General features: G+C 44.7%; 1 protein-coding gene across 1 annotated transcript in view; it reads right to left on the bottom strand.

Annotated features, from left to right (window-relative positions):
- Positions 1-23,965, bottom strand: part of znf236 (zinc finger protein 236) — a gene marked incomplete at its 5' end in the record, with an annotated part of 75,372 nt that extends 51,407 nt beyond the window's left edge. The window contains 13 exons of the mRNA XM_080004907.1: positions 1,436-1,696; positions 2,657-2,789; positions 3,257-3,460; positions 5,144-5,416; positions 6,254-6,425; positions 7,186-7,359; positions 8,179-8,301; positions 12,134-12,306; positions 14,330-14,460; positions 15,001-15,179; positions 15,307-15,471; positions 21,287-21,426; positions 23,914-23,965. Of these exons, the coding sequence (XP_079861033.1) occupies positions 1,436-1,696; positions 2,657-2,789; positions 3,257-3,460; positions 5,144-5,416; positions 6,254-6,425; positions 7,186-7,359; positions 8,179-8,301; positions 12,134-12,306; positions 14,330-14,460; positions 15,001-15,179; positions 15,307-15,471; positions 21,287-21,426; positions 23,914-23,965 (2,180 nt within the window). The remainder of the gene's footprint in view (positions 1-1,435; positions 1,697-2,656; positions 2,790-3,256; positions 3,461-5,143; positions 5,417-6,253; positions 6,426-7,185; positions 7,360-8,178; positions 8,302-12,133; positions 12,307-14,329; positions 14,461-15,000; positions 15,180-15,306; positions 15,472-21,286; positions 21,427-23,913) is intronic.
- Between the last annotated feature and the right edge of the window lie 201 nt (positions 23,966-24,166).

The raw sequence follows: 24,166 nt of genomic DNA, 5'->3' as shown, positions 1-24,166 counted from the left end.
TCTGTGGATCTGTTCAATTGATATTTAATCTCTGTGGTCCCCATTATTTTGCCAGATTAATGAAAAATACTAAAAACAGTAGTCCACAAAAACGCGTGACCAAGTTGAGTGGAACCCTCTCTAAATGACTCGACTGGGTGATGCGTTCAAGATCCAGCGAGGCTTCGGAAAAATAGAAGCTGTAATTATGCACAGAAATACCACAACGAAACTTATCGTATCGTAATGTAATTCAAACGCAATTCATGAAAAAAGTCACCACTAAAATGACGTAAGTTTGACTACTATCAGAAATCTCTGTAAATACGGAAACCTACTTAAATACGTCATAATTGACGCACACGAGACACAACGTCACCTTCCCTCACTAAGACTGCACATGTACTTACATACAAGGTAAGTGATAACAATGACAAAGTTTGGTTTAAAGTAAAAAAAAAAAAACGGTAGTTTTAAAGTAAGGTCGTGTATAAACAGTTTCCTACAGTTAAACTAAATGAAAATGCAAAAGGTGTTAGTGTTAGTATGTAAGTATTGACAAGTTTTTCAATAAGAATTCTAATGTCAAATGCATGGCATGGTCAATTACATGGTGGAGGGTGTCTGAGCACCTGGCCCAAGGACCCCACGGAGCCCTTCTTATCAGGCGTGCTATTTTTTCTTTTTTCTTTAATTAATGAATGTCGGGGTATGGTATTGTCTGGGCATGAGGAACACCTCATGAACTTCGGTGCACCTGTGCTGCTCTGTTTACCCGGAGCGGCAAAATGCCGAGAACCGGGGCTGGGGGTCCATGTGGCTTTTGTTTTCTTTTGAGCACCTGCCCCGCAAAGTCTCTGTACGGGACTGTCGGAGGGAAGTGAGACCCGGTCACCCGTGGTTACTCGACAGCTCTGAGCCGAGGGGGAGAGCCTCCGTCCCCTGTCTGCCTGCCTCCCTCTCCGCTCCAGTTTTAGAACACGGTAAACTGCACTTACACTGTTTCAATGCTCGGATTTTTCCTGGCGTCTGTCATCAACGTCAATCGCGATAGACTGAGTCGATGGCCGAGAGACAATTTAATCGTAAATCGGCCCAAGCCTAGCATACATGAAATAATTTATGTATAATCATAGGAAAGGTAGATTATTTTACACCTTTTGGAAAAACATTAACAACTGGCGATTATGACCATGAATTCAAATATAAGACTACTAAACAAATTTTAAGGACTAATAGTGGTTGAACTGAATTTAAAACACGACATTTTAAGACTTCTTAAAGGACCTGCAGACACCCTGATAAATGCTTTCCACTGCATATCAGATCTGCTCGGTCAACATTTTGTTTTGTAAAGGTTATTTAAGAAGGTTCAAGTTGAGTTCTATCTCATGACTAATCGTTTTCTTTTCACATTGCTTTTTGGTGAGTTTCCCATTCAAAAGTACCCCCCCACCTGTGTGTCTTCATGTGCTTCCTGCAGTTTGGCGAGGACTTGAAGGTCTTCTGGCAGTAGGGGCACATGTAGGGCCGCAGGTCACTGTGCGTGGTCATGTGGCGGCGGAGGCTCCCGCTGGTGGTGAAGGTGGTGTCGCAGATCAGGCACTTGTAGGCCTTCAGGCCCGAGTGGGTGCGGATGTGGGCCTTCAGCACGCCCGACGAGGCAAAGCCCCGGCTGCACTGGATGCACTTGTAGGGCCGCTCCCCTGTGTGGGACCTGGAACCGCAATGGTAAAAAAAAAAGTAGTTGGTCTTAGGTTAGTCACGTGTGTTAGGAAGATTCCTTTGTGGGGCTCAAATTAGGCATACTAGTTATATTCTAAGTAGCCGTGTAATAAGCAGGCTAATGTGCAGCCAGCCGGACGTTCTTGCAAAATAACAACCTGGCTGGCTGTTATCCCTTACGTAATAGAGAAGTAATATAGTCGTTGAAAATAATAATTTATAATAATCTTTATATTTAGTAATCAGGAGGATTTATACGGAAGAGATTACAACCAACACAACACTAACAATGTTAACAAGGAGTAAATAATGATGAGGGAAAATTAAATTACAACTACGACCTTGAGATCTGATTTTTGGAATCTCATCAAAATGGAATATCACAAACAACTCAGTAATGCAACGCTGGATGAAATTGGTCTCTTGGAAGCTTAAGGGGTGTCTCCATTTTGAACCAGCTGTTGCAAAAGGATTATTAAACCAAATACGGGCATTGAGGTCTAATGGGTAGGGGAAACAAAAGACGAGTACAATTGAGCCCCCCCCCCACTTCCCTTCTCTCGCACTCTCTCTTTCATAATTTTTCGCTCCCTATCTCTTCTATTCAAATCAGCCCTCGCAAAAAACTCTCCCATCAGCTCCCCTGTCCTCCCCTCCTCTCTGCCCCTTGTGCTGACAATGTCAAATGAAGGGACTGGGGGAGGATAAGCCGGATGAGGTCTGCGTGCTCCATGGAAACCTGTGCCGGTGATAACCCCTGAAAAGGCAGCGCTGCATCCAGGATCGCACAGGCCGTGCTTTAGAATGGGAATTTGTAGGACAGTTGGAAGACATCTAGAAATACCAATGGCAAAACAATAATAGCAAGAACGACGGGAATCTTTCGTTGGCTTGATGAAGGCGTGTACTAGTGGACGCTTGGAAAGGACGATGCCGATTTGGGAGAATGCACCTGACGTGCTGCTTGAGGTGGCTGGACTTCTTGTAGGCCTTGTTGCAGTACTGGCACTTGTAGGGGCGGTCGATGCCGACCATCTCCAGGTACTGCTGCAGACCCAGGCGCGGGTTCTGAGACTGGATGAGACCTGCACAGAACAGGAGAAAATTATTAAAAAAATATATGTGGTGACAGGTGAAAAAGATGTGATGTTTCTGAATTGATTTGAAAATTGCAACATTGACACTTTGTTTGGAAGTTATCCGTTACCCTCCCTCAGCCGCCCTTCCTCTCAAATTTCACATATGAAGTGAATATTGAATTTCCGTATCAGTCTGAATTTGTTCAAAGAACTATTTCCGTAATGCACATCAGATGGTAAAATGAGCCATCTGCCAAAATAGGAATTAATCAAAATTTATATTGGATAGTATCATGAGTTGTCCCATCGATATTGGATTGAATGGATATCGATATTGAATCGTACGGTGAGCCATCGTATCAATATCAGCAGGAATCACAATTTCAAATGGTATTGTCACCATCAAAAAAAGAAAATAAATCACAGCACAATCTTTTTTCCCCCCCGATGCGCCATTGATCCACATCTCTCACCCAGGTCTGTGATGAGGATGGGCTCCTGCAGTGGGATGTCGGGCGGGGGCATGTTGCTCTTGGACACCTTGGCCTTGTTGGCTTTGCGGGAATACTTGTGCTTCTTGTGCTGCAGGCTCTTAAAGTGGGAGGCGATGTGGGTTTTCCTGTGGCCCGATGTGCGGAAGATCCTGTCACAGTGGGGACACGGAAATGGACGGACACCTTGCGGGGAGGGAAGACAAAAAAACTTTTTTTTTTTTTTTAAGTGTCAGGGCATCGGTCATCCAGATGATACAAACACTGAAATATCGGGTGCTTATGCCTGAATTTAAGCATTAACGAGAACGACAAAATGCAGCTAAAGTAACAAGTTAGAAATTGCCCTTCACAGAGTGGAGCGTTGTGATCGTGTGTGTTGTATTCAATTAAAACTGGAGGATATGATGCAGATGACAAACTGCACAAGCCAAAGGCCTGTTAAAAGCAAACTCCCGGAAGGAGGGTCTAAATTAAGTTTGTTAAGCAACCCGCTCATTACCTATGGGAATTTTTATATTGTGTCAAGCAGAATCCAAAAAAAAACAAGGTTATCAAACTTATCAAAATAAAGTAAGACTGTGAAGTAAAACTATTCTGGCAGTTTTATTTAGTTTTCACGTAGACAGCTGGAAGGGACAAAAATAATAATTTTCATATGGACCATAAATCGGATATATCGCTCTCACGTCGATATTGTGATATGAGACATAATATCATAATATTGTGATATAGTTAAACTTTGTCTTTAAGGATGCTTTACTGTAAACAAATGCAGCTTTCTGAACTACATAAACTGTTCTAGCTGTTCAATACCTCTACCTGCTATTCAACATAGCGGGTAGTTATCTGATTTTGTCAATAACGCCGAGCCCTGGGAAGAAGCTGGCGCTTCATCATCCAAATCAAAAACTTGTGTCAAATTTCCAGCAACGGCATGTCATTGCACCAATCCCACACAGAGGAATTACCGTAAGCTATTATCCCGGAGAGAGGCTGGACGTGTTAGGTAGTCAAACAGCTTTGTCCCCAAGAATAAATACATACACTCTTTAAGGCAACGCAAATGCAAACGAGAGCCCTGGCTGGTGGCTGCAGCCGTCCCGCTCTAATCGCAAATGTCTGGTTCTGCATCTTGCTCTACTATTCCCTCTGGTGTTGAGCTGACTGCCAACAAATAAGAGGCCAGAAGGGCACTGTAAACAACTCTGCTGCAGAGGCCTGCGTGACACATCCCCCAACAAATGAAGTTCACGCGGCATTGTACGCACTGTCGATGGCAATGCCGGCTGCATGTATGGAACTCTGGAGCTGTAAATGACATGGTGCATTACCGTTAATGCCTCCGTGTAATACGCAGTTATGTGATATACTATCCTCTGAGGCTCCAAACAGCAGCTGTTTAAGAGGCCACCCGTCTGTCGATATGCTCACCGGATAGGTTTTGGCAATCTGTTTTCAATATGGTGCCTGATGAAGAATTGAAATAGGACACCAGATAATAGCACCTGCTTTTTTTAATGTCAATTACAAACATCCAGAACAGAAGGGCTTTGTCAGGAGGAATGATATGGATGATCATTTCATGGAGTTTGTTTTTTTACACTGGATACCTCAAACCTCATGTGTGTGGCATTTCTTATTCCTCGTCTTCTAATTCCTCGTTTTATCATATTCACCGCCATCCATCATACCCAGCAGGGTGCAAACATCACTCACTCAAACTAAAAATGTAGATGCTTAATTTGCATGTCCTGACTCGACGGCGGGCTCTTAAACCCAGCGCTCTGCTTTTATTCCTGCATACGGGCTGAACCACTCCTGTTGGAACCCTCCCAAAACCCCACCACCACCACCGGTTGGGCTCACCTGTGTGCAGGCGCATGTGCACCTTCATGCTGCCGGAGGTGGAGAAGCACTTGAGGCAGCACTGGCACTCGAAGGCCTTGATGCCCGTGTGGGTCTTCATGTGCGCCGTGAGGGTGCTCTTGACGGCAAAGGCCCTGAAGCACTGCTTGCACTTGTAGGGCTTCTCGTGCGTGTGGATGCGGATGTGGCGCACCAGGTCGCTGGGCTTCTTGAACTCCTTGGAGCAGTAGGGGCAGCCGTGCCAGCGCACGCCGTTCTCCTCCCTGATGGAGCCTTGAAGAGGGGGATGGGGGAAAGAAGGTTTATTTATTTATTTTATTTGATCACTTTAAAGATTTTCAGTTTACCAAGACAGAAAAACATTGGCAGCATAGAACCACCCTCCCCAATTGCAAAATTGTATAACATTACGCATCATTGGATCATTGGAACTGGCTAGCTCATGTGTCATGTGTAAGTGAGAAAAGTGATATCATGTGAAGGGTATGCTTTCGACAAATTCTATAAGGGGGGCCCAGGTTTTACTAAATCTATCCCGGGAGCTATTCCAATTGTCTCTCAACCTCTCTAATGGAATCATAGAGAGCACTTCCTGAACCCGGTATTCAACCGAGGGTGGTTTCACTGACTTCCACAGCAGAAGAATTGTGTGGCAGGCGACGGGGCGTGGTTAAGCCACGGTCGGCAGGTGAGGGTGCTGGCTTCTTCCCTCCGCAGCACAGCTGTACCGGGTCTGCCGAGTCACTGAGAAACCCGGACACTGATTATTCTCTTTATTTATTCATGTTCCCGGTTTTTGGCAGTGAGCCTGTTTGTTTACAAATATGAATAAAACTCTCGCCAAGTTGGCACCCCACTGCCAGAAAGACTTTGTCTCACTTCCTAAACCTGTACCTGTGGGTAAAGACTCCCACAAATTGGAAAGGAGGTTTCTAGCGTTAAACATAAGCTGCCAACATACAGTCTCATAGCTGACTATATTTTGAGGGTGTATACGTCCTTTGATTGAGACCTTACACAACAAATGTCGACCCGTGGGGCACCGAAACCAGGTTCTTATGTGGTTTCCGCATTGTCCTATGACGTTCTTTATTGCCAGGCAAACCCTACCGGGCATCTGTAGAGGTTTCCGGAATATGCTCCGTTTCTTCTCTCTGACTGGTCTTTCCCTATCCTTCTTGGTGTCCGCGGTGGCGTCCTCTGCAGGCTGGCTCTGGGACTGCAGAGCAGTTCCGTTGCTCTGAGACTGAACGACGCTCAGGCCGCTGTTCTCCAGAGCTTGCTGCAGAAACACGGCAGAAAAAGAGTCAGACACCAACTTTAAAGATGTACAAAATTATGTGCGAACACAACATGTGCAATAATCAGATTTATTTGACCACTGTGGAAACACAGTCATGTTGATCAAGTGTTTGTAGCGACGTTGAATTCTTAGAGAATATATTCTGTATTTAACACACAACAACCCTCATATCTTGAATGTATGGGTTGCATAGAAGTTGAAAATAAGTTTTTCCATTCAAATGACTCTGTTATAAAAAGATACACTCAAAAGAAAACCCAATATCGATGCCTAAGTAATAAATTACCCCGTAACCAGGGCTCAGCAAGATTTACCGCCCACTGTCATCTATAAACCTTCCTGCGGAGTGTTCATTATCATAGTGTCTTTATTTATTTATTTATTTATTTTTACCCTGGATGGATGCCACCCCTACAACGGTACCGAGGGCGAGGAGCACGACGGTGCACATCATGTGGTTTTCCACCCAAATGTAAAAAAAAAAAATGAGATGATGAAAACTTGAGCCGCCAAATATATTCAAGCTTTGGGCTCAATAAGCTCCATGTGAAGGATTTACATTAACTGGCTTCCAGTTAAACTTGTAATGTCCAAGCTGACACCTGCTGGGCACACTGCCCGCGCGTATGTGTGTGTGTGTGTGTGTGTGTGTGTGTGTGTGTGTGTGTGTGTGTGTGTGTGTGTGTGTGTGTGTGCATGCGTGCGTGTGTGGGGAAGCTGGCATCGCCGCTGCGTGCACCTGTAAGATGTCCTGGTTAAGTGCAGTTTCCATGGAGATGACTGGCTCCGGAGGCGGCGGCTGGGTCGTCTCCCCGGTGACCTGCTCCGACAGCTCCAGTAGCTGCTGAATGACATCCGTCACGCCCTCGCCGCCCTCCGACCCCACCACAACCTGACCCACCCCCTCGGCCTCCTGGGGGAGCAGAGGGGGATGAGGAGGAGGAGGAGGAGGAGGGGGGCAGCAATGGAGCACATGCCAAAGGGCAAGATCACACAATCGCACACCGGCACAATTTTGAAAGCCGACTTGATTTTTAATAACAACTCTTTGGTGTTCGACAAACAAACAAACAAACAAACAAAACAAAACAAAACAAAAGCAGAGGGAACGGGAGAAGTGAAAATGTTCAAAAGTGCCAGAGGCTGGATCGCTGACAACTTTGGAAGAGTCGTACATCCTGCCAGCGATAAAATAAATCCTACTGTGGATTTTATATGAGGCAGAGAGATAAAATAATCTCACTATTATCTCTTTTCGTTTTCCAATAGGTTCGGCCTTGAGAGCAAGTCTGTATTTACTCATTACTGGGTTAATTAAGGTGTGGCGCAATCAACTCAAATAACGATAACCAATATTGGGGTTCTGATATAATTCTGTGAGATAACATGAGAGTGAATACGATATAGTGAAAGTTTGAGAATTCTGAGTCTATATGTAAATAGAGTGTAAATTTTGACTCGTAAATTTGGCCTCTTAGTCATGTTTCACAAGATGCCAAATCCGGATGCGGTGATCGGCGTGTGAAGAGTGAATAGGGAACAGCAGAACCGTTCCCTAAAAGGAATTTATTGGCCTAATAGTAGGGGAAAACATCTTGATAGTTTGCCTAAGTGTCTAAATAATTGCTTTGCTCAATGATACGTATTGTAACATATTTAAATTCCAAACTAATGGACCTAGCTAATAACATTTCTGTCCACGTCGTAAAGCATCTGCCGGCTGCGCTCTCACCGAGGTGCTAGACGGCTCCTCGATGATGGAAATGTGCATCTTACTGATGTGGGCGTTCAGGCTGCCCAGCTTCTTAAACACACAGCTGCAATCCATGCACGGGAACAGCGGTACCCCTTTAGTCTGCAAGGGAAAAACAAAACACCAAAAGAGAAATCATTGTTGACCTCTGCAGTGAAACCCATTTACAGAAAGTATAATTTCCTCAGAGGAATTTCACAAGTCCCCTCGCTAAGCCAGGGCACGGTTCCAATTCTCTAAACGCATCAAACAGTACTTATTAAACACTTATTGAAATCCTTCATCAAAAGCTTGAATACTACATTCTGCATTACATATAGGGCTGACATGATCATTACTTTTTGTCAACTTTAACCGACAATTAATTGTTTTACAAACAGTTGCATGTAATAAAGATAGAAGATTTTATTGATATTGAAAAACAGAGAATACAAGTTGGATAGTTTTGATAGTATTTGTCGCAAGTTTTCTCATATTGGCACAAAATTCCCCTGACCGTATACTTTGTAAAAACGTTTTACCAAATGCACAATTAGAATCAATATAGTTAGAGACTTTGCATGATTCAAATATGTTTTATATGATTACCTTTATTTTGTTTGTATTTATTGTAGTTATTGTATTTATTTTAGATAGGTGCTTGATTAATAAACTTTACTTACATCTAAAACGTAATACAAAAATTTTTGTACGTGATAACTGTACAGCTATATAGACCACACCTCAAAAGCAAATTTTATTTACATGTCCTGCCCTCTTCTGGCTGAAAAGATGCATAACCCTCAAAAGAAAATAACCTAAACTGTTTGGTGGTGCCGTGGAGGTTAAAGGACACTTGTGAAAATTATTCAAACTGTCCTGCTGTTTGGCTTTCCACAACTAAAGCCCCTTTCACACATGCAGTCTATCCCTGAAATGTTCCAGAACATTTCCTCCATGGGGTCATGCGTGAATGGGAGCAGGGATCGAATTTCCCACCTCAAGACCTAGTTACATTTCCGGGAAAATGCTGGTACGGCTGGTTTAAGGCTGTGTTGTGAATGGAAGCAGTAACATTGCCGGAAAAAAGATGTAAAGTAGGGGTGGAGCCGAATCAGAATAAAAAAACGTTCTGAATAATGACACCAAATCGTGGCGCTCGGCTGCAAAGACGAGAAGCTGAAAGACGTCCAGTCTCTACGGACACAGGTCTTTATTTCTTAAAGATTCTTTCTTAAAAATGCCACTCAGACCCTAGACGTGTATTTCATGCCATGGCCATTTTTTTATGTTACACAATCTAACCAATCTAGGGCCGGCTCTTCCTATAGCCAGCCGCCTATCTCGCCTATCTCCCCATCGCGGGGGAGGCGAGGAGGGGGAGGCGAAGAGGGGGAGGCACGGAGAGGGATCGATCGGGGGGCACATTTTGCGCTCCCTCTCTGACAGAACCATCGATGCGTGCGCCAGCAATGGGGTGCCCACGATCCGCGCTCCAGAAAAGTGTTTTTAATTTACACCTCCAAATGGAACGAAACCGTGCGTAATGGGGACACTTTCTCCGTGCCCTGTCCGCCTACAACGATTTTTTTAACCCTCCGCTGCCCCCGGTGAGACCGGTCCAGACGGAGCCTCTTCCAGAATAATGCGTCGTCTGTTTTTTATTTATTTAAGGAGCATAAAGCTGTCCCTAAGCACACGGAGCAGTGTGTATGTGTATGTATATTTTTTAATTTTATTATTTTTATAAAAAGAATACATTTCTGCTGAAACAACACATGTTGGCTGTATCCAATGTTGGTCATACTATAGAAAGATGTATTGCTCGTGTTTGGTGAATAATACAGAAGATAACGAAACTAAAATCGCAATTGCAATATTGTCCTCAAACAAATCGCAATTCAATGATTTTCCTAAATGGTTCAGTCCTACACTACACGACTATAAAAGTGGTCAGATCACTGTACAGTTCACACGACACAACTTTCTGTCTTGTGATTGTGAATCTTGCAGTCTTGTGGTTTCCGCCCTACATGACTGATCGGTGACAGGGGGTCACACGCTACAAGATCTTCCACCAGGAGGAATCCCCAACGAGTCTGTCGAGTCTCCAAACTACGTTTTGTCATGAAAACACACATGAGAAGTGACTCTGGAAATGATGCGATACCATGTGCAGGACAGGATTATTTAATATATATTTGATTCTTGATCACTGAAAAAAAAACAAAAAAAAAAAAACGGATAAAAGCTGAACTTAAATTAGAAATATATTAAAAACTTAGAGAACAAAAGTAAACTAGGTATGTTTCTGGCTGCTGCACTTCAGTGTCTCCTTCTCGACTCCTCCCCTCGTCCTCACTCTGTGTGTGCTCTCATTGTCTGTAGCTTGTTGCGTCACTCCCAAATCAACCCTGACATGACCAGATATTAAACCTGCTTGATGTCTCGCCGGTGCCTGCAAGCGCTCGCCAAGAAGTCGGAACGCGTCATGAGCAGTTCACACCACACGCTTGTCGCTCACAGGAGCGCGCTATGATTTGACTCAGATCTGGGGCTTTGCTCGCCGATCTCTAAAAAACTGTTGGTGAAGTGGAAAACCAGGACAGAGTCACACAGTCTGAACTCAGCAGAGTTAGGGATGGAGAGCGGCATTACATCATGTATGTCAGTTTGGGAAGTATGAAGTGCTTCAAGTGCGGGGACATTGGGCACAAGCGCTTCACTTGCCCACCGGCTGCACCACAGCGCGGAGCCCGAGAGGGAAGGAGCCGACAGGGAGAGGTAGAAGGGTGAAGAAGGTTCCTCCTCCGGAGGCAGAGAGTGTAGGACAGGTTGAAAATGATCACACAGAATTAACACTATTAGGTTAGGGATATTGCATCCAGGGACAGGGGTGCTCTGTCCATAGCAGTCAACCCTCCCATTTTCTCTGGATTCTCCCGTAGGTTACCTGTCTTTTATTGTCCCATAAATATCCCGTATTTTTAACCTTTCTAAAAAAATAAATGGACGATCTCCGCTACGCTGACCGCTGTGCATCCCCGCTCCTCGTTTCTCCAAACAAAACCAATAATAGCAATGCGTTTTTATTGTAGATGAATATAATGTAAATGAAACAAAAAAACAGTGTGTAATCGTGCATAATGTGGACGTCGCCGCCAGCGGTGTGCCAGTGGGACAGAAAATTTCCCTTATTTTTAAATCCAAATGTTGACAGGTATGGCTCTGTCCCGGCTCCACACAGAGTGATCAAATCTGTTAATCTAGTAAGTGACTATGACCACATGCTATTGGCCCGGGGCCGACAACTCCTCCATCTGTTATCAATTCACTCCCGGCCAGGGTTAGTTAATGAATGCTATAAATAGATGTTGAAACAAGGATCCACCACTGTGAGCCTTCCATCAGCCAGGGAAGACTTCAGCGTGTGGCCATTTAAGTGCCCGGCACATGGGCGTCTCTCAGGTCAGGTCCTGCTTCCGTTTAGCAGATCAATGGAGCTTGGAGCCCTGTGAGGAGGCTACAAACGAATGGAACCGTTTGAGGGTGCCATTCTACCTCATCCGATCTTAAGAGAGGCATAAAATAACATCTGGCACCGAGGCCTTTTGAGTGAAGAGGCAGTGCTTGGGAGGGCTAACAAATGTGTGTGCAAATGATAAAAGACGGCGCTAATTGAGGGAGAGGATGATGAATGCTAAAGGATACAGAACGAGAATTAAACCAATTAAAAATGAAGTGTTCAGTGACCAAGAATTTAAATTTTTAGAAGAGATCCACTCCCAAACTTAATGATTCTTTTTAAAAAGGTCAACGCCTGTATGCTTCCATGTCGCATTCACTCGCACAACTAACACCTTGACACACCGCGGCAGGCAAGGCTCTGAACCCTCTCTGAAAAAAACCCATTTGTTTTAACCCTCGGACGGCGGCCTGGCAAAGATGGCTTTACCTCAGAATGAACTCTCTGGACGTGGGAGTGCAGGTTGCCCTTCTGGGAGAAGGAGGCGGGGCAGAACATGCAGAGGTGAGGCTTCTCCCCCGTGTGCCGCACCATGTGGGTCTGAAGCACCACCTTCTGGTTGAAGGCCTTTCCGCAATGACTGCACTTGTAGGGTCTCTCACCTGCAGCGCAAAGAGAGAGAGAGAGAGAGAGAGAGAGAGAGAGAGAGAGAAAGGGAGAGAGAGAGAGAGACAGAGGGAGACAGAGAGAGCGGGAGAGGGAGAGAGAGAGAATCAGAGAGTCTAGTTAGTAAAAGACAAGCAGGTGCATCTGCATTGCAGGGGCTGAACATGTCAAGGAAAGTTCAAGATGCCAATTATCTGTACCAGACTTGCTGATCCCAGCATTGGGGGGGTTAACAAATCAAAAACAACAAGTAAAATATATAACTGCATTTTGAGCTTCGGTGAGCGAGACAGAGGCAATTCATCCATCTGGTGTTTAGCCAAGACAACATAATGGAGGACTCTGGACTCGGCAACACCTCTACGGCTTGTAAACAGAGAATGGGTGAGCAAAATAGAAAAAGAGAGAGGTGTGTGTGTGTGTGTGTGTGTGTGTGTGTGTGTGTGTGTGTGTGTGTGTGTGTGTGTGTGTGTGTGTGTGTGTGAGCACGCGCGCGAGTGACACAAACAAGGCCGCAGAGCAGCCCTTTGCCATATCACCCTGACTGGGATTCAGAGCACAGAAAGAGTCACTCCACCCACCATTAGTTATCCTGCAAGGACAGGAGATGAATGAACACCAGGATGAGCTCAGATATGGCTGCGACTCGCTGCGTTAGGTGAACCCAGGTAGACCGAGCCACGACACTAAGTGGCCGTTCATCACAGGGATGTGTCTCTGACAGAGGTGACCTTAGGAGGAGGCTGTAAGTCGGCCATTCTTTGAAGCTGGGCGCGGCCTACGCTCAAGACGTTGGTGACGTCATGGAACTATGGATCACAGCAAGGTCTGTTTAAATAGTAGATATAACAATACAGCTATAACAATACGCATTCTGCTCCATTTAAAGTACGAGTTTGTTTCATAGCAGTAACATGATATTTTCATAACCGCAGTAGAGTTAATGTATTTAGTTAATCGAGAACAATTAAGTCAAATTCATTGGGACCAATAGTAAAACTGAGAATGATCCAATATGGAACCACTATATACTCATCTAATCTATTGTAAATTCCATGTATTTACAGCTCCAACGATTAAATGTTTTTTTGTTTGTTTTTTTTAACCAGAGGAGAGGGTTTTATCTCTTTAGAAACTAACGTTATATTATTTGCACTTAGGGATGTTTAATATCCAGGTATATCCAATTTACACACCTATGAGTAAGGCATATAAACGAGAAACTTTGCGCTTACCTGTTAATCTCAGCACAACGATTCTAACAAGCAGCGGAGCAGAGGTCGACAATGAAGCAAGCCACGCTGATCACAGATTGAGGATTGTCATTCGCCAAAGGGAAAACAGTCCTGCAACTTCCTGCGAGCGTTGCACAGTAACGTGACATCAAATGTAATCATTTGACAGGAATACGCAAGGAAACGCAAATCTGTGAAATGAACAAAATTTGGAAGATCCGTTTTGATACGTTTGGTTTCGGTAAAAGTATACCCAAAGATAGTAGGTATTTCACATGCACTGATTCTTCTCCCTGGAGGAGGGCCTTACTACGTGCCAAGGGCACCGTGACGTACGGAAGCTGTCAATCACCTGACAGATTCTCTCACTCGCCCGTTCTCTCCTTCTCATCTTCCTTTTTAAATTTTTTTTTTTTTTTTTTACTTTGGAACAAGTTCCCCAGCTAAAAAATGGCTTACATCCCGCTCATACATATTATTTGGATAGGATTCCCTTAAAGAAGCCTTATCGCACGCGCACATTTCAGCCCCGCTGCTGCAACTCCATCCTAGTGGAAGCACCGTCATATGTCATCACACATCATGCCCTATAACGTACATCCCTTGGAAAAAAAGAGAATGGCGCATCGGTGTCTTTGCAAAAGCATAACCTACTGTATAATCGTCGTCCCGTGCCGGGTTATTTCAAAAGGAAAGCAGAGATTGACACAGGAGCCCCCTGGTGACTGGTAGTGAAACTGAAAGCTAACAGACAGCTTACATCCTCCAGCGTGTTTTTAATCACCTGTGTGTATGCGTATGTGTCTGACCAGCTGGCTGGGCTTTTTGAACGTCTTTCCACAATGATGACAGCTGTTGGTGAAGCCGCTGCGGTCGATGCTCTTCTTGTAATTTCTGGAGTTGGCGCCGAGTGTCCTGCCGAAGGAACAGAGAAAAACAAGTTGGAATACGTCCCGCAGATGCAGAGGTATCCCACCACCGTGCCCTGAAATCTACAACCGGTCACCTCTGAACAACCACATGTTGAGCGAATGGGGTTTGAAGATTGGGGGAAGGGTATGTTATGTGACTTTTAGTGACACACTACATATTTCTATGTTGGATTAAAGCTGAATACGAGCATTTTAGCTTCTATGTAGTTTGGAATGTCTAGACAAGCACTCAGTCTTCTTGCGTGGAAAAGGGAATATTCTATTACTTGTTGCTTTTCTGTGCTTCAATATACCACAAAACCACATGTTGATATTCTAGAACAATGATTCTCAGTGTGGGTCCTTCAAGGGGTTCTAAGGGGGCCCCTGGCAAAACGATTAACAGTACAACTTAACTCTTATTTTGTTGACAAGACATTCGCAGCATTGGAGAATGTAAAATAATGACAATGAACCACTGCTCTCAGACTGCTCGCCAGCTCAATCGTAAGCATCGTCTTTGCCTGATGTTCGGGTGTCTGACCTCATCTTGATGTGGCTCTTCATGTGCTCCTTGAGCTGGGCGGACATCTTGAACTCTTTGCTGCAGGTCCTGCAGGTGTACACGTTGATCCCCGACAGCTCCTTGCGGTGCTCTTCCAGGTGGAGCGAGAGCTGGCTCTGAAGGATGAACTCATCTCCGCATTCAGTGCAAATCAAGTTCTGTTGCGGGAGAAGGGGGAGATTTTGGCTCAGGTTTAACAGGAAACTTGAACTCTCCCCTCTTGCTTAAAGGATTTGTTTGAAAAAAAATGCATAAATCTAGACAAAGGTACGGTCATGGTCCGACCTCTTCCTTCTCGTGGAGCATGATGTGGGCTTTGAGGCTGGCCACGCGGGAGAACTTCTTATGGCAAACGGGACACGTGGGATCCGAAGACGCGTGTGTGGACTTGTGGAGCGTGAGGTTGAACTCCACATTGAAGGTCTGCGCACAGTGGTCGCATCGATGGGGCTGGAAGGGAGACGAGAGATTGAGCGAGAGAGACAGAGTCTGTCAAATGACCTTGAGAGAGAGCTGGAGTTATACGTAGCCTTTTTTGTGGTGGAATTTGAACCTCTGCTATTTGGAATTTGCATTACCGAGCCCAACTGATTCCCTTAACATCCCATGAACCTAAGATGTGAGCATTGTGGGATGTGCGGGATAGTAGCAGGAATATAGTTTGCTGTCCAGATGGAGTTACTATGGTCTCTGATACTGTGAATTTTACGACTGCAGCTACAATGAGAGACATTAAAAGGTCTGCTGAAAGCCTTGAAAGTCTAGGAACCAAACAGCTGTTGAAAGCACAGAAATAGTTGTTGTTGTTGTTGATAGATGGTAGGAGTTGAAAGGTTATTGACACCAACATGCAGACTCCAAGTGATTGTGTGACAATTGGGGGGGGGGGCGCAGAGCAATTATGTCTCAGGAGCCGATGGACTTCCACCCTGGCGAGTTATTCTGTTTGTAGGGTTCTTACTGGGCTGGATTTAGTGTGAAATCTCTCTAATATTTAATTATGTTCCTCTGAAAGCCTCAGGTCTGGCACAGATTGCAACCAATCATCTCTGACCCACCATTTTAATAATGGTGGGTCAAAGATGATTGGTTGCAATCTGTCGACATCGCCAAGAGAGGCCATGTAACACACCGACCACAACATTAAAACCACCACTAATAACCACTAATATTCTGAAGGTCCCCTTTGTGCCGCCAAAACAACTGCGACCCATCGAGGCACGGACTCCATAAGAGCTCTGAAGGTGTCCTGTGGTATCTGGCACCAAGACGTTAGCAGCAGATCCTTTAAGTTCTGTAACGCTAACCTGGGTTTCAGTCCCAAGTCAAATGACCCTGCAAATTTTTTATTTTTTTATTTTTTTAATAAATCGGCTCCACCTCTCATCGGCTCTGATGTTAACCAGACAACTGGGACGACCCGCAAATTTTGGCCCCTTTACCTGCACGATGTGACGCACGTTGAAGTTCTGGACGTAATCGACAGAAATATCCGTGTATTATTCCATTATTTCATATCTGCTTTTTGATCCAAAATCAAATCCGAACTTATTTACTTTTTTCCCACGCACGTGGGACCATGAAATGTTGTGAATGTGGGGATCGCTCGGGTGGGGAGAACAGCGGAGAACATCCCACCTTCCTGCACGCGAAACATTTTGTATTCATTGTTAAAAATATGAGAATGCGTCATTGATATTGGCACAAGCCCGCCCAGAGAGAAACCATAGAAGGAAGATGTACTGATCATCTAATCTGAGGACACTGAGTGAAAGGGTCTGATGACCCTTCTCCCCTGAGTGGGACACATGCTGTAATGAGCAGCTGCCACTGTTCTACAAAAATCATTTGCATCTTCCAGTGCATCTTGAATACTTGTGGATTAGCATTTTATGCAGTTGATGACATTAGAGCCCAAACATATCAATGGCTCTGAAATGCTGGGAAAACCGGCATGATTTTGAGTGCCATTTCAAGCAGCTGCGAGCGTTGCAAGCGGTTCACTAACGAGGCGCATCCCATCAAACACTTGCACATATGCCAACCAGGCCCATGCCCGCTCAAGAACACCACCCTGGAAGACAGCCCCGGTGCCTCAGTGCCTGCCGCACCGGCCCGGATCGCTCGACGCCCAAACAAAGACTCGCATGCGACACACAAAAAAAGCATAGAAAAAAAAAAAAAAAAGCAAAAAAAAGCATATTGAAAATGATGCATCTTTGGATGGAACTGGATAACGCATAGCCATCACCCATGACTGCCATTTCAGGTACATGGGTCAAGTCGTTTTTCCTTCTCGCAGCATCAATGATATCGGTTCTGCACCTCATGTGGCCATCAGAATCAATCAATAGTTGTACTCCAGAATTCTCATTATTAGATGTACGATGTAGATGTACTTACATACAACAAGGTAAGTTATAACAATGACAAGGGTTGAAGTAAAAAATAAACAGTTGTTTTATAGAAACGTCATGTATAAACCGTTTCCTACAGCTAAACGTAGGAGATATAAATGAGAAGACAGAAAGTGTTAAGTATGGACAAGTTCTTAATAATTCTAATGACAAATCAATGTTAAAATTCCATAAATGTTGTCTGCATTACAATATAGACAAGTCATCTATTAAACTGCATTTTACAATTGTACATTACCAGAAAAAATACAATAAAGTAGTTATTACAACTAGCATGTATTTATTATATTTATGAAATAAAAAACTATTAATTATTATTGTTATGCAAAGTAACTACAAAGTTTGTTTTTGTTATTGTTCCCGATGCTGAAAATCTAAGACAATAAAGAAGCCATTGTCCAAAAATCCAGTCCTCAAGGTCAGTCACAATATAAAAAAAAAAGTACAATGGAAGGAACTCCACGACGTACCTCCCCGATATTTGATGTTTGTAAGTTTAGTAAATTGGGATGCATTTCACAGAAACCAAAATACTGTAACACGTACCTAAAATGAATAAACTGGCCCTTGTGTATTGCTGCCTGCAGCTATATTTGATATTTTAATTATACCCTAAACCTACACTAAGCTACACTCATTTTTACAATTAGTTTTCATGTAAATGTCAAGGGGATTTAAAGCCAATGTGAGAAATGTGGCCAAAAATAAGGATATGAATGAGGAATTAGGCGCAGTTCCATCAGTCAAGCTGAGGGGATTTCACCCAAATGTTTATGTTACAGTGTTAAAAACCCAATAAAAGGCTGTTCTTTGTGAGCTTCTTTATGACACTATTATAGGGGTGGGTGTGTTGAATAGCGACTGGAACGACAGCTTGCTCCCCCGTGGACCTTAAAGTGCACAATCCAACTCTGATGTCAAAGATGTACACCCTGGGCAATCCACAAGGCAGTACTCGTGGTCAGACACAGGGAGTAAAAAAATAATAACTGAGGAAAAGTAACGTTAACATTAGGGGGCGTCGCGATTCCGATTCGAAAATCGATCTGAATGAGCGTTGGATTTCGAACTTTCGAAATCACAAGCAGGTTTGCGACTCTCCCCATATTTTTGTGGGTAATATCGTCAGACATGGAATTGACCGCCCATAATGTGATCGCTGATGTAACGTCGTGGGGGAGCGGCAGCTCGAGCCGCCGGAGTTGGCAGCTTGTGCGATCTAATCATTTAAAGACAACGTGAGTTCTGATTCAATGAAATGATGTATTTTACAATGTCCTCTTGATATGTCCACTTTAGAGGGCAGGACAGTGTGCCGGCAGCTTGTGAGAAGGGCGTGCTCCATAAGAGTAGTTAACGTCGTGGATAAGATTTGGATTGTGGTATCAAAGGTAAGATAATAATGATAAACTGAACATGATGAGTAGAATTAGGCAAAAAAAGTCAGATTAGAGAAGAATGTACAGAGCGGACGCGGACAGGAAGACGCACTTGAAATAGTTTTGAAAAGTTTGATAAGACCCGGCTCTTACGCTTTCCAGGCATTTGATTTTATCTATGAAATTGGAGGAAATATTTATTCCACTACAAAAAAAAACAACATTATTAAGAATGATTTAATGTGACCGGACTCAACATTACTTATTGAGGAACAAGTGTTTTCCTTTCCAAATCGAGACTCGATAGTCTAACATCGGCACAGCCGTCAGCGCTGAAAACAAATGCATATGATCAAATCGAAAATCGAATCCTTGAAAATCTAAACAAAACGTCAAACCGAAACGTGGATTTGGAGAATCGTGACACCCCTAGTTAAGATACGGTGAGAAAACTGCATCCGTAAGTATGCTCAATTTCGACTGACACAAAAAGACATGGGCGTAGGCTTGGCTCCTACAAAAGGGGTACACTATGACAGTAAGACAACTAAATTGTTAATAGCGACTATTAAGTTGGCAATTAATCATCAACTCCAATTGAGCTGTCGTGACAGCCCTACTAACGCCCTTTTGTGGCAACATGAAACGCTCATAGATGCTAATAGCAAATTGGACTTGGTTATCTATTGAAATAGTGTTTAGTGCTGAGCAATATGGAAGTTTATCACCCTGACGACCATCACATCAATCTGTGTCATAAACCTGCATAAGGTGTCAGGCCAAAACGAGGTCAAATATTTCAGATCTAAGCCGTTGAAAACCTGAAGTTGCGTCTCCATAATTCCCTCATAATGCCTGCTGAAATGGAGGTGGGTCACTGAGGCATCGCCAGCTTTAGCTGGTACTTCGTGTGAGAGTACTCTGTTGTTGTGCAGGAAAGGCCGTCTGTGCAGAACTAATTCACACGTTTAAGCTCATGTCACTGTTGCAAGTTATTATTGTCATTTGGATTGGACGTGACTGCAAGTCCGTACACACATAATTACAGAACCGTATTGAATTTGAAAAATATCTAACTAGTTCGACATTTCCAAACAAACAGTGGATCACGGCATTTAACGGGGGATACCACCAACTTTAAACGTAAAAATGGCCAAAATTACCCCCCAGTTGTTATGTGGTCTATCCAACCAATTCCTACACTGAGAACAGGGCGATCAACCTGTCTGAGAGGCTGTGACGCACCGCCAACATACTCTTTTGCCACGCCCCCTCGAGAGTCTCATTGTGACGAAGGGACAATCGCCATCCCGTTTGTAACAGTGCGACTTGAAGATGAAACACACGCTTGTTTGAGCCTTTCCAGGCACCAGAGCTATATCAGGCACTAAAGCTATGCCTTTTACCACAGGAAACATAATCGCATGCCATCATAAACCACCTAGATTTACTGGCGCAGCGACTCTTTCTCCTTCACTCTTCTTCCACTGATACTGCAGGGGGGGGGATTCCCCTCAGCTGTGACATCTTTGCGCTGCCTTCTATTGGAACTCCCAAATAGGTAATTCCGAGTCGGCAATCCCCGCTTCCAAGCTGAGTGTGTTCCATTGCCTGTTCGCAGAAGGAGTGATGCCTGCAGCAATTGTGCACTTGTTTGGTGACCTATTTTATTCTAAAAGCTACAAAGCTTATGTCAAAAGAACATAAAAAACTTGTTATTTTGGATCAAAGTTAGACATGGGTTCTCAAATTAAAAAATCCATGCACTATTAACGGTGTGACGCTATGTTGACGTTGCGTCAGGTGTTTGCTTGAAATTCCGACGTGGAATTCCGATCTAAACAGCCGTTCCTTTGCACTTTTGGAGTTTGGGGTTTTCCTGAGTTCAAACTTCAATTGAGGGCTATGCAGGAACTAGAGCTTGCAAAACTATTTCAGTTTTCGCAACATACCAATGGATGACTCTGAGAATACGTCATATACAACTTCATCTATAACTTCATATTCCAGCATTTCATAACACAATGAGCCACTTGTGCACTCTTTTTATATCCATCGTAGGAAATGAATGAAATGTGTGTCCTTCTCACTTTGCCTGCAAGGTTATTGGTGCACGCAGGGACGGAACACCAACACAAAATCACAAAACTGTCCCTTTCACTTCATTTATATGGTTTGCTTGACCAGTGTTTCACAGAAACACAAGTGAATTGAGTCAAGGAAGGTGGAACTCCAAATAAGAGTATATACTGTATGTTAGCGCTAAGCGGAAAGGACCCCATAATAACTTGGGTGTAAAGTTTTTGCCATTTTAATTTAATGCTGAAAACGGGGAAAAAAAATAATTTTAAATCAATTTTGAGACAAAAATTTGGTAAATTATCTTTGGGTAAAAAAAAAAAAAAAAAGCACAATGAAAATGACATTGTTATGGGTCTGGTCACTGTGCGTTCATGTAATTAGACTTACCTTGTCGTTAGCCTCGTGGTCACGCAGGTGCCTCTGCAGCTGGCTCTCCGTGGTGAAGACCTGGGAGCACATGGTGCATTTCTTGTCCTTAATCTCTCCGTCATTGTAGCTCTCCGCCCTGGGTGCGCTCGGGTTCTCTTCTAAAAGAGGAAGGTATAAATGAGTATCGAAATGCCCTTTTCTTTTTTTTTTGGATCAGAGGGCCTATTTCTGAGCAGTTAGACGCTCTGCTAGATTACATTTCATTTCATTACATTTCACTGCATATATGTATGGAAGTATGTATATGTATGTGACAAATAAAAAATCTTGAATCTTGAATCTAGATTAGACAAGAGTTACGTGAGTTTGAGCAGAATCCAAACCTCTAGTGGAACCGGGCTGGATTCAGTGGTCAATTTGTGTTCTATAGAACGGGGCGCAGCATTGAAAACTGGGCCCCTGAAATCACAACAACCTAACGGATGTTAGGGTGACCTGTCAACTCATAGACAACCACATCCCACTGCAAGCGCGACGCCTCATTCTGCGACAATGAAAATCCGGAAACTGGCTTCTCGACATAATGGTCGACAACCCCGGCAGAAGTGAATTGACTCGTTTACCTCGTGCTGGATAGGTCCCATTCATACTGATTTCATTCTTTAGGATGACCGTCGTTGCCGATGTTAGTTTTTGTTTTGTCTTTTTTATCTTGTTTTGTTTTATATTATATTCCATGCATATTACTATTTAAATATACTATTTAAAAAATTGTATCTTCTTTATTTTTCCATTTTTGTTTGCTGCTTGTACTATTACAATTGGAGGTATTTTTTTTTTTTTTAATCCTTGTCCTTTGTTCTAACTGGACGACACGTCTTCATCTCGCCTCCATGTCGAACACGGAGCGCCTGAGTAGAGAAATCGATCGTGGCATTTAACAAGTATAAGAAACAGTCGTACGGTTCAAGAACGCGTTTGGAATGTGCTTGCAGCGCCTGAAAGTTTGGGACTTGTCCTCCCTCGTGAACAGGGCTTGTCGACCTCCAACATTACGGCTTGTCATCAATTTGACGTTGACCATCGGGGGCTCAGCATGTGGTCCAGGGACCCCCCGGTGGGTCCTACAGCGGGTTCCAGGGACTATTAGTTGGACTTCGGCATTATTTCAATTGCATGATGTTAGTTAGAACAGAGCCAGTGTTTTGATCCGAGTTGGACAATAACGGGGTGCCAGAGACAAAATGGAACGAAATGTGGAGCGGAGATGTAGAGCCGCTGTAGCGCACGTTTTTAAAAGTTTGGGGTGAGTTCACCCCCTCAAACATTCATTTTGGTGAACCGCAACAATGTAAATGTCGCCGTCCTAATTTATTATGCCAAACGCCTTGGATTTTAACTTAGTCCTTAGTTTGTGAGACGAGATTCCGCCGCTCAGCCACTGAGGTGACTGTGGAAGTACGACCGCAATGATTTAGAAAATTATTGGAAATGGGGGGAGGGGGGAAGTAAAAATGCTGCCAACGCCCCAAATCGCTCTGGGCTTTTAAATGCAAACGGGGACAAATAAATGTCACCACATGTATTATCAGTTTTGACCTCTTACAACTTTTATTAAATGGCCCAAAACACATTTGAACGGTGGATCCGCGCGGGGATCGGCTGCGTTTATACTCATGCTTTGTGACATGTCACCTTGATGGGAGGGAAGGGACTGGAGTGTTTCGAAGTTATCAACGTTGATAGGTTTGACAACTAGTTCTGAAATGATTTCGAAGCAGTATTCCGTCTCAACGGTATTACTGTTTAGTAAGTGGCCATCTAATACGTGGGACCGTCACTATGGCCAAACAAGCCCTGCAGGGGGACACGAAACCCCGCTGCCTGTTATTTTGTGATAATGACCGGCTGTCTGGACATTACCCTTCAGATAACTACCGACCAGCGCATTACTGTCCGGTGGCGTCGTCTCGCTGTGGTCCCAACTTTTTGAGACCGCGACATCATTTATCGGCATTAAACGCTCGGTCCACGGTAAAGCAGACCCTGCGCGCCGTGTCTGCGTGGGGGGGGGGGGCGAGCTAGCAAACGCCGGACGCAAAACCACCGCGTCGCGTCCGTTTTGCTGCACTACTGACCGGGGAGCGGGGAGCGGGGACCTCTACCCCCCCCCCCCCCCCCCCCCCCGAGCAGAACCAGCCGCACCGGGGTAGCGACGGCTTGTACCCGCACGGTGCCCTGTGCTCGCCCGGATAAACGCAGCCCAGAGTCAAAACAAAAGCGGCTAGCGCGCTTAGCGGGTTCGCCATCGCGGCGGCGGCGGCACAAACGCGGTAGCATCGGCGAGCTAACGCGGCTGGTAAGCAAGAGGGCGGCAGCAGCGACCCGCGCCGCCGCCTGCCAACCTGGACTGGAAGCCGACAAGTAGATCCACCGAGATGTTATTAATATCATTCCGCCTCGATCGTTCCCTCGCCCGCACAAAAGCAATGGCCGCCCGCAGCGCCGCACCATATCCGGGGACTATATGCGTCCCGTTCAAGTGCGAATATCTCCCGGACGGGGCGGAAACCCCGCGCACGGCCGGGCGGTATCGGTAGCTTATGACGCGTGCGTTTTATTCGTGGCGTTTTGCGACGTGTTACCTGTCTCGTCGCTAGTTTGGACTCTCGGTTTGCGAGGCCGGCCCCGCGGCATAGTCCCAGCCGCGTTCGGGGTGAGGGCGTGCTGTGTTGCTGTTCAAAATGGAGACACTCCCACCGCGCCGCCGTGCGGAGTCGGACCCGCGCTCCGAGCGCGGCGCGGCGCGGAGTGGGGAGACATCTAGCGTCTGCAGCGGCCCGGGCCCCGGGGAACGGGGAGACGAGGGCGCAGAGGAAACGAGGTGATTCATATGAA

The sequence above is a fragment of the Zeus faber genome, assembly GCF_960531495.2.
Source record: "Zeus faber genome assembly, chromosome: 8".
NCBI lineage: Eukaryota > Metazoa > Chordata > Actinopteri > Zeiformes > Zeidae > Zeus > Zeus faber.
Note: the sequence above shows the minus strand (reverse complement) of the source record. Positions and strands in the feature narration are given on the sequence as shown.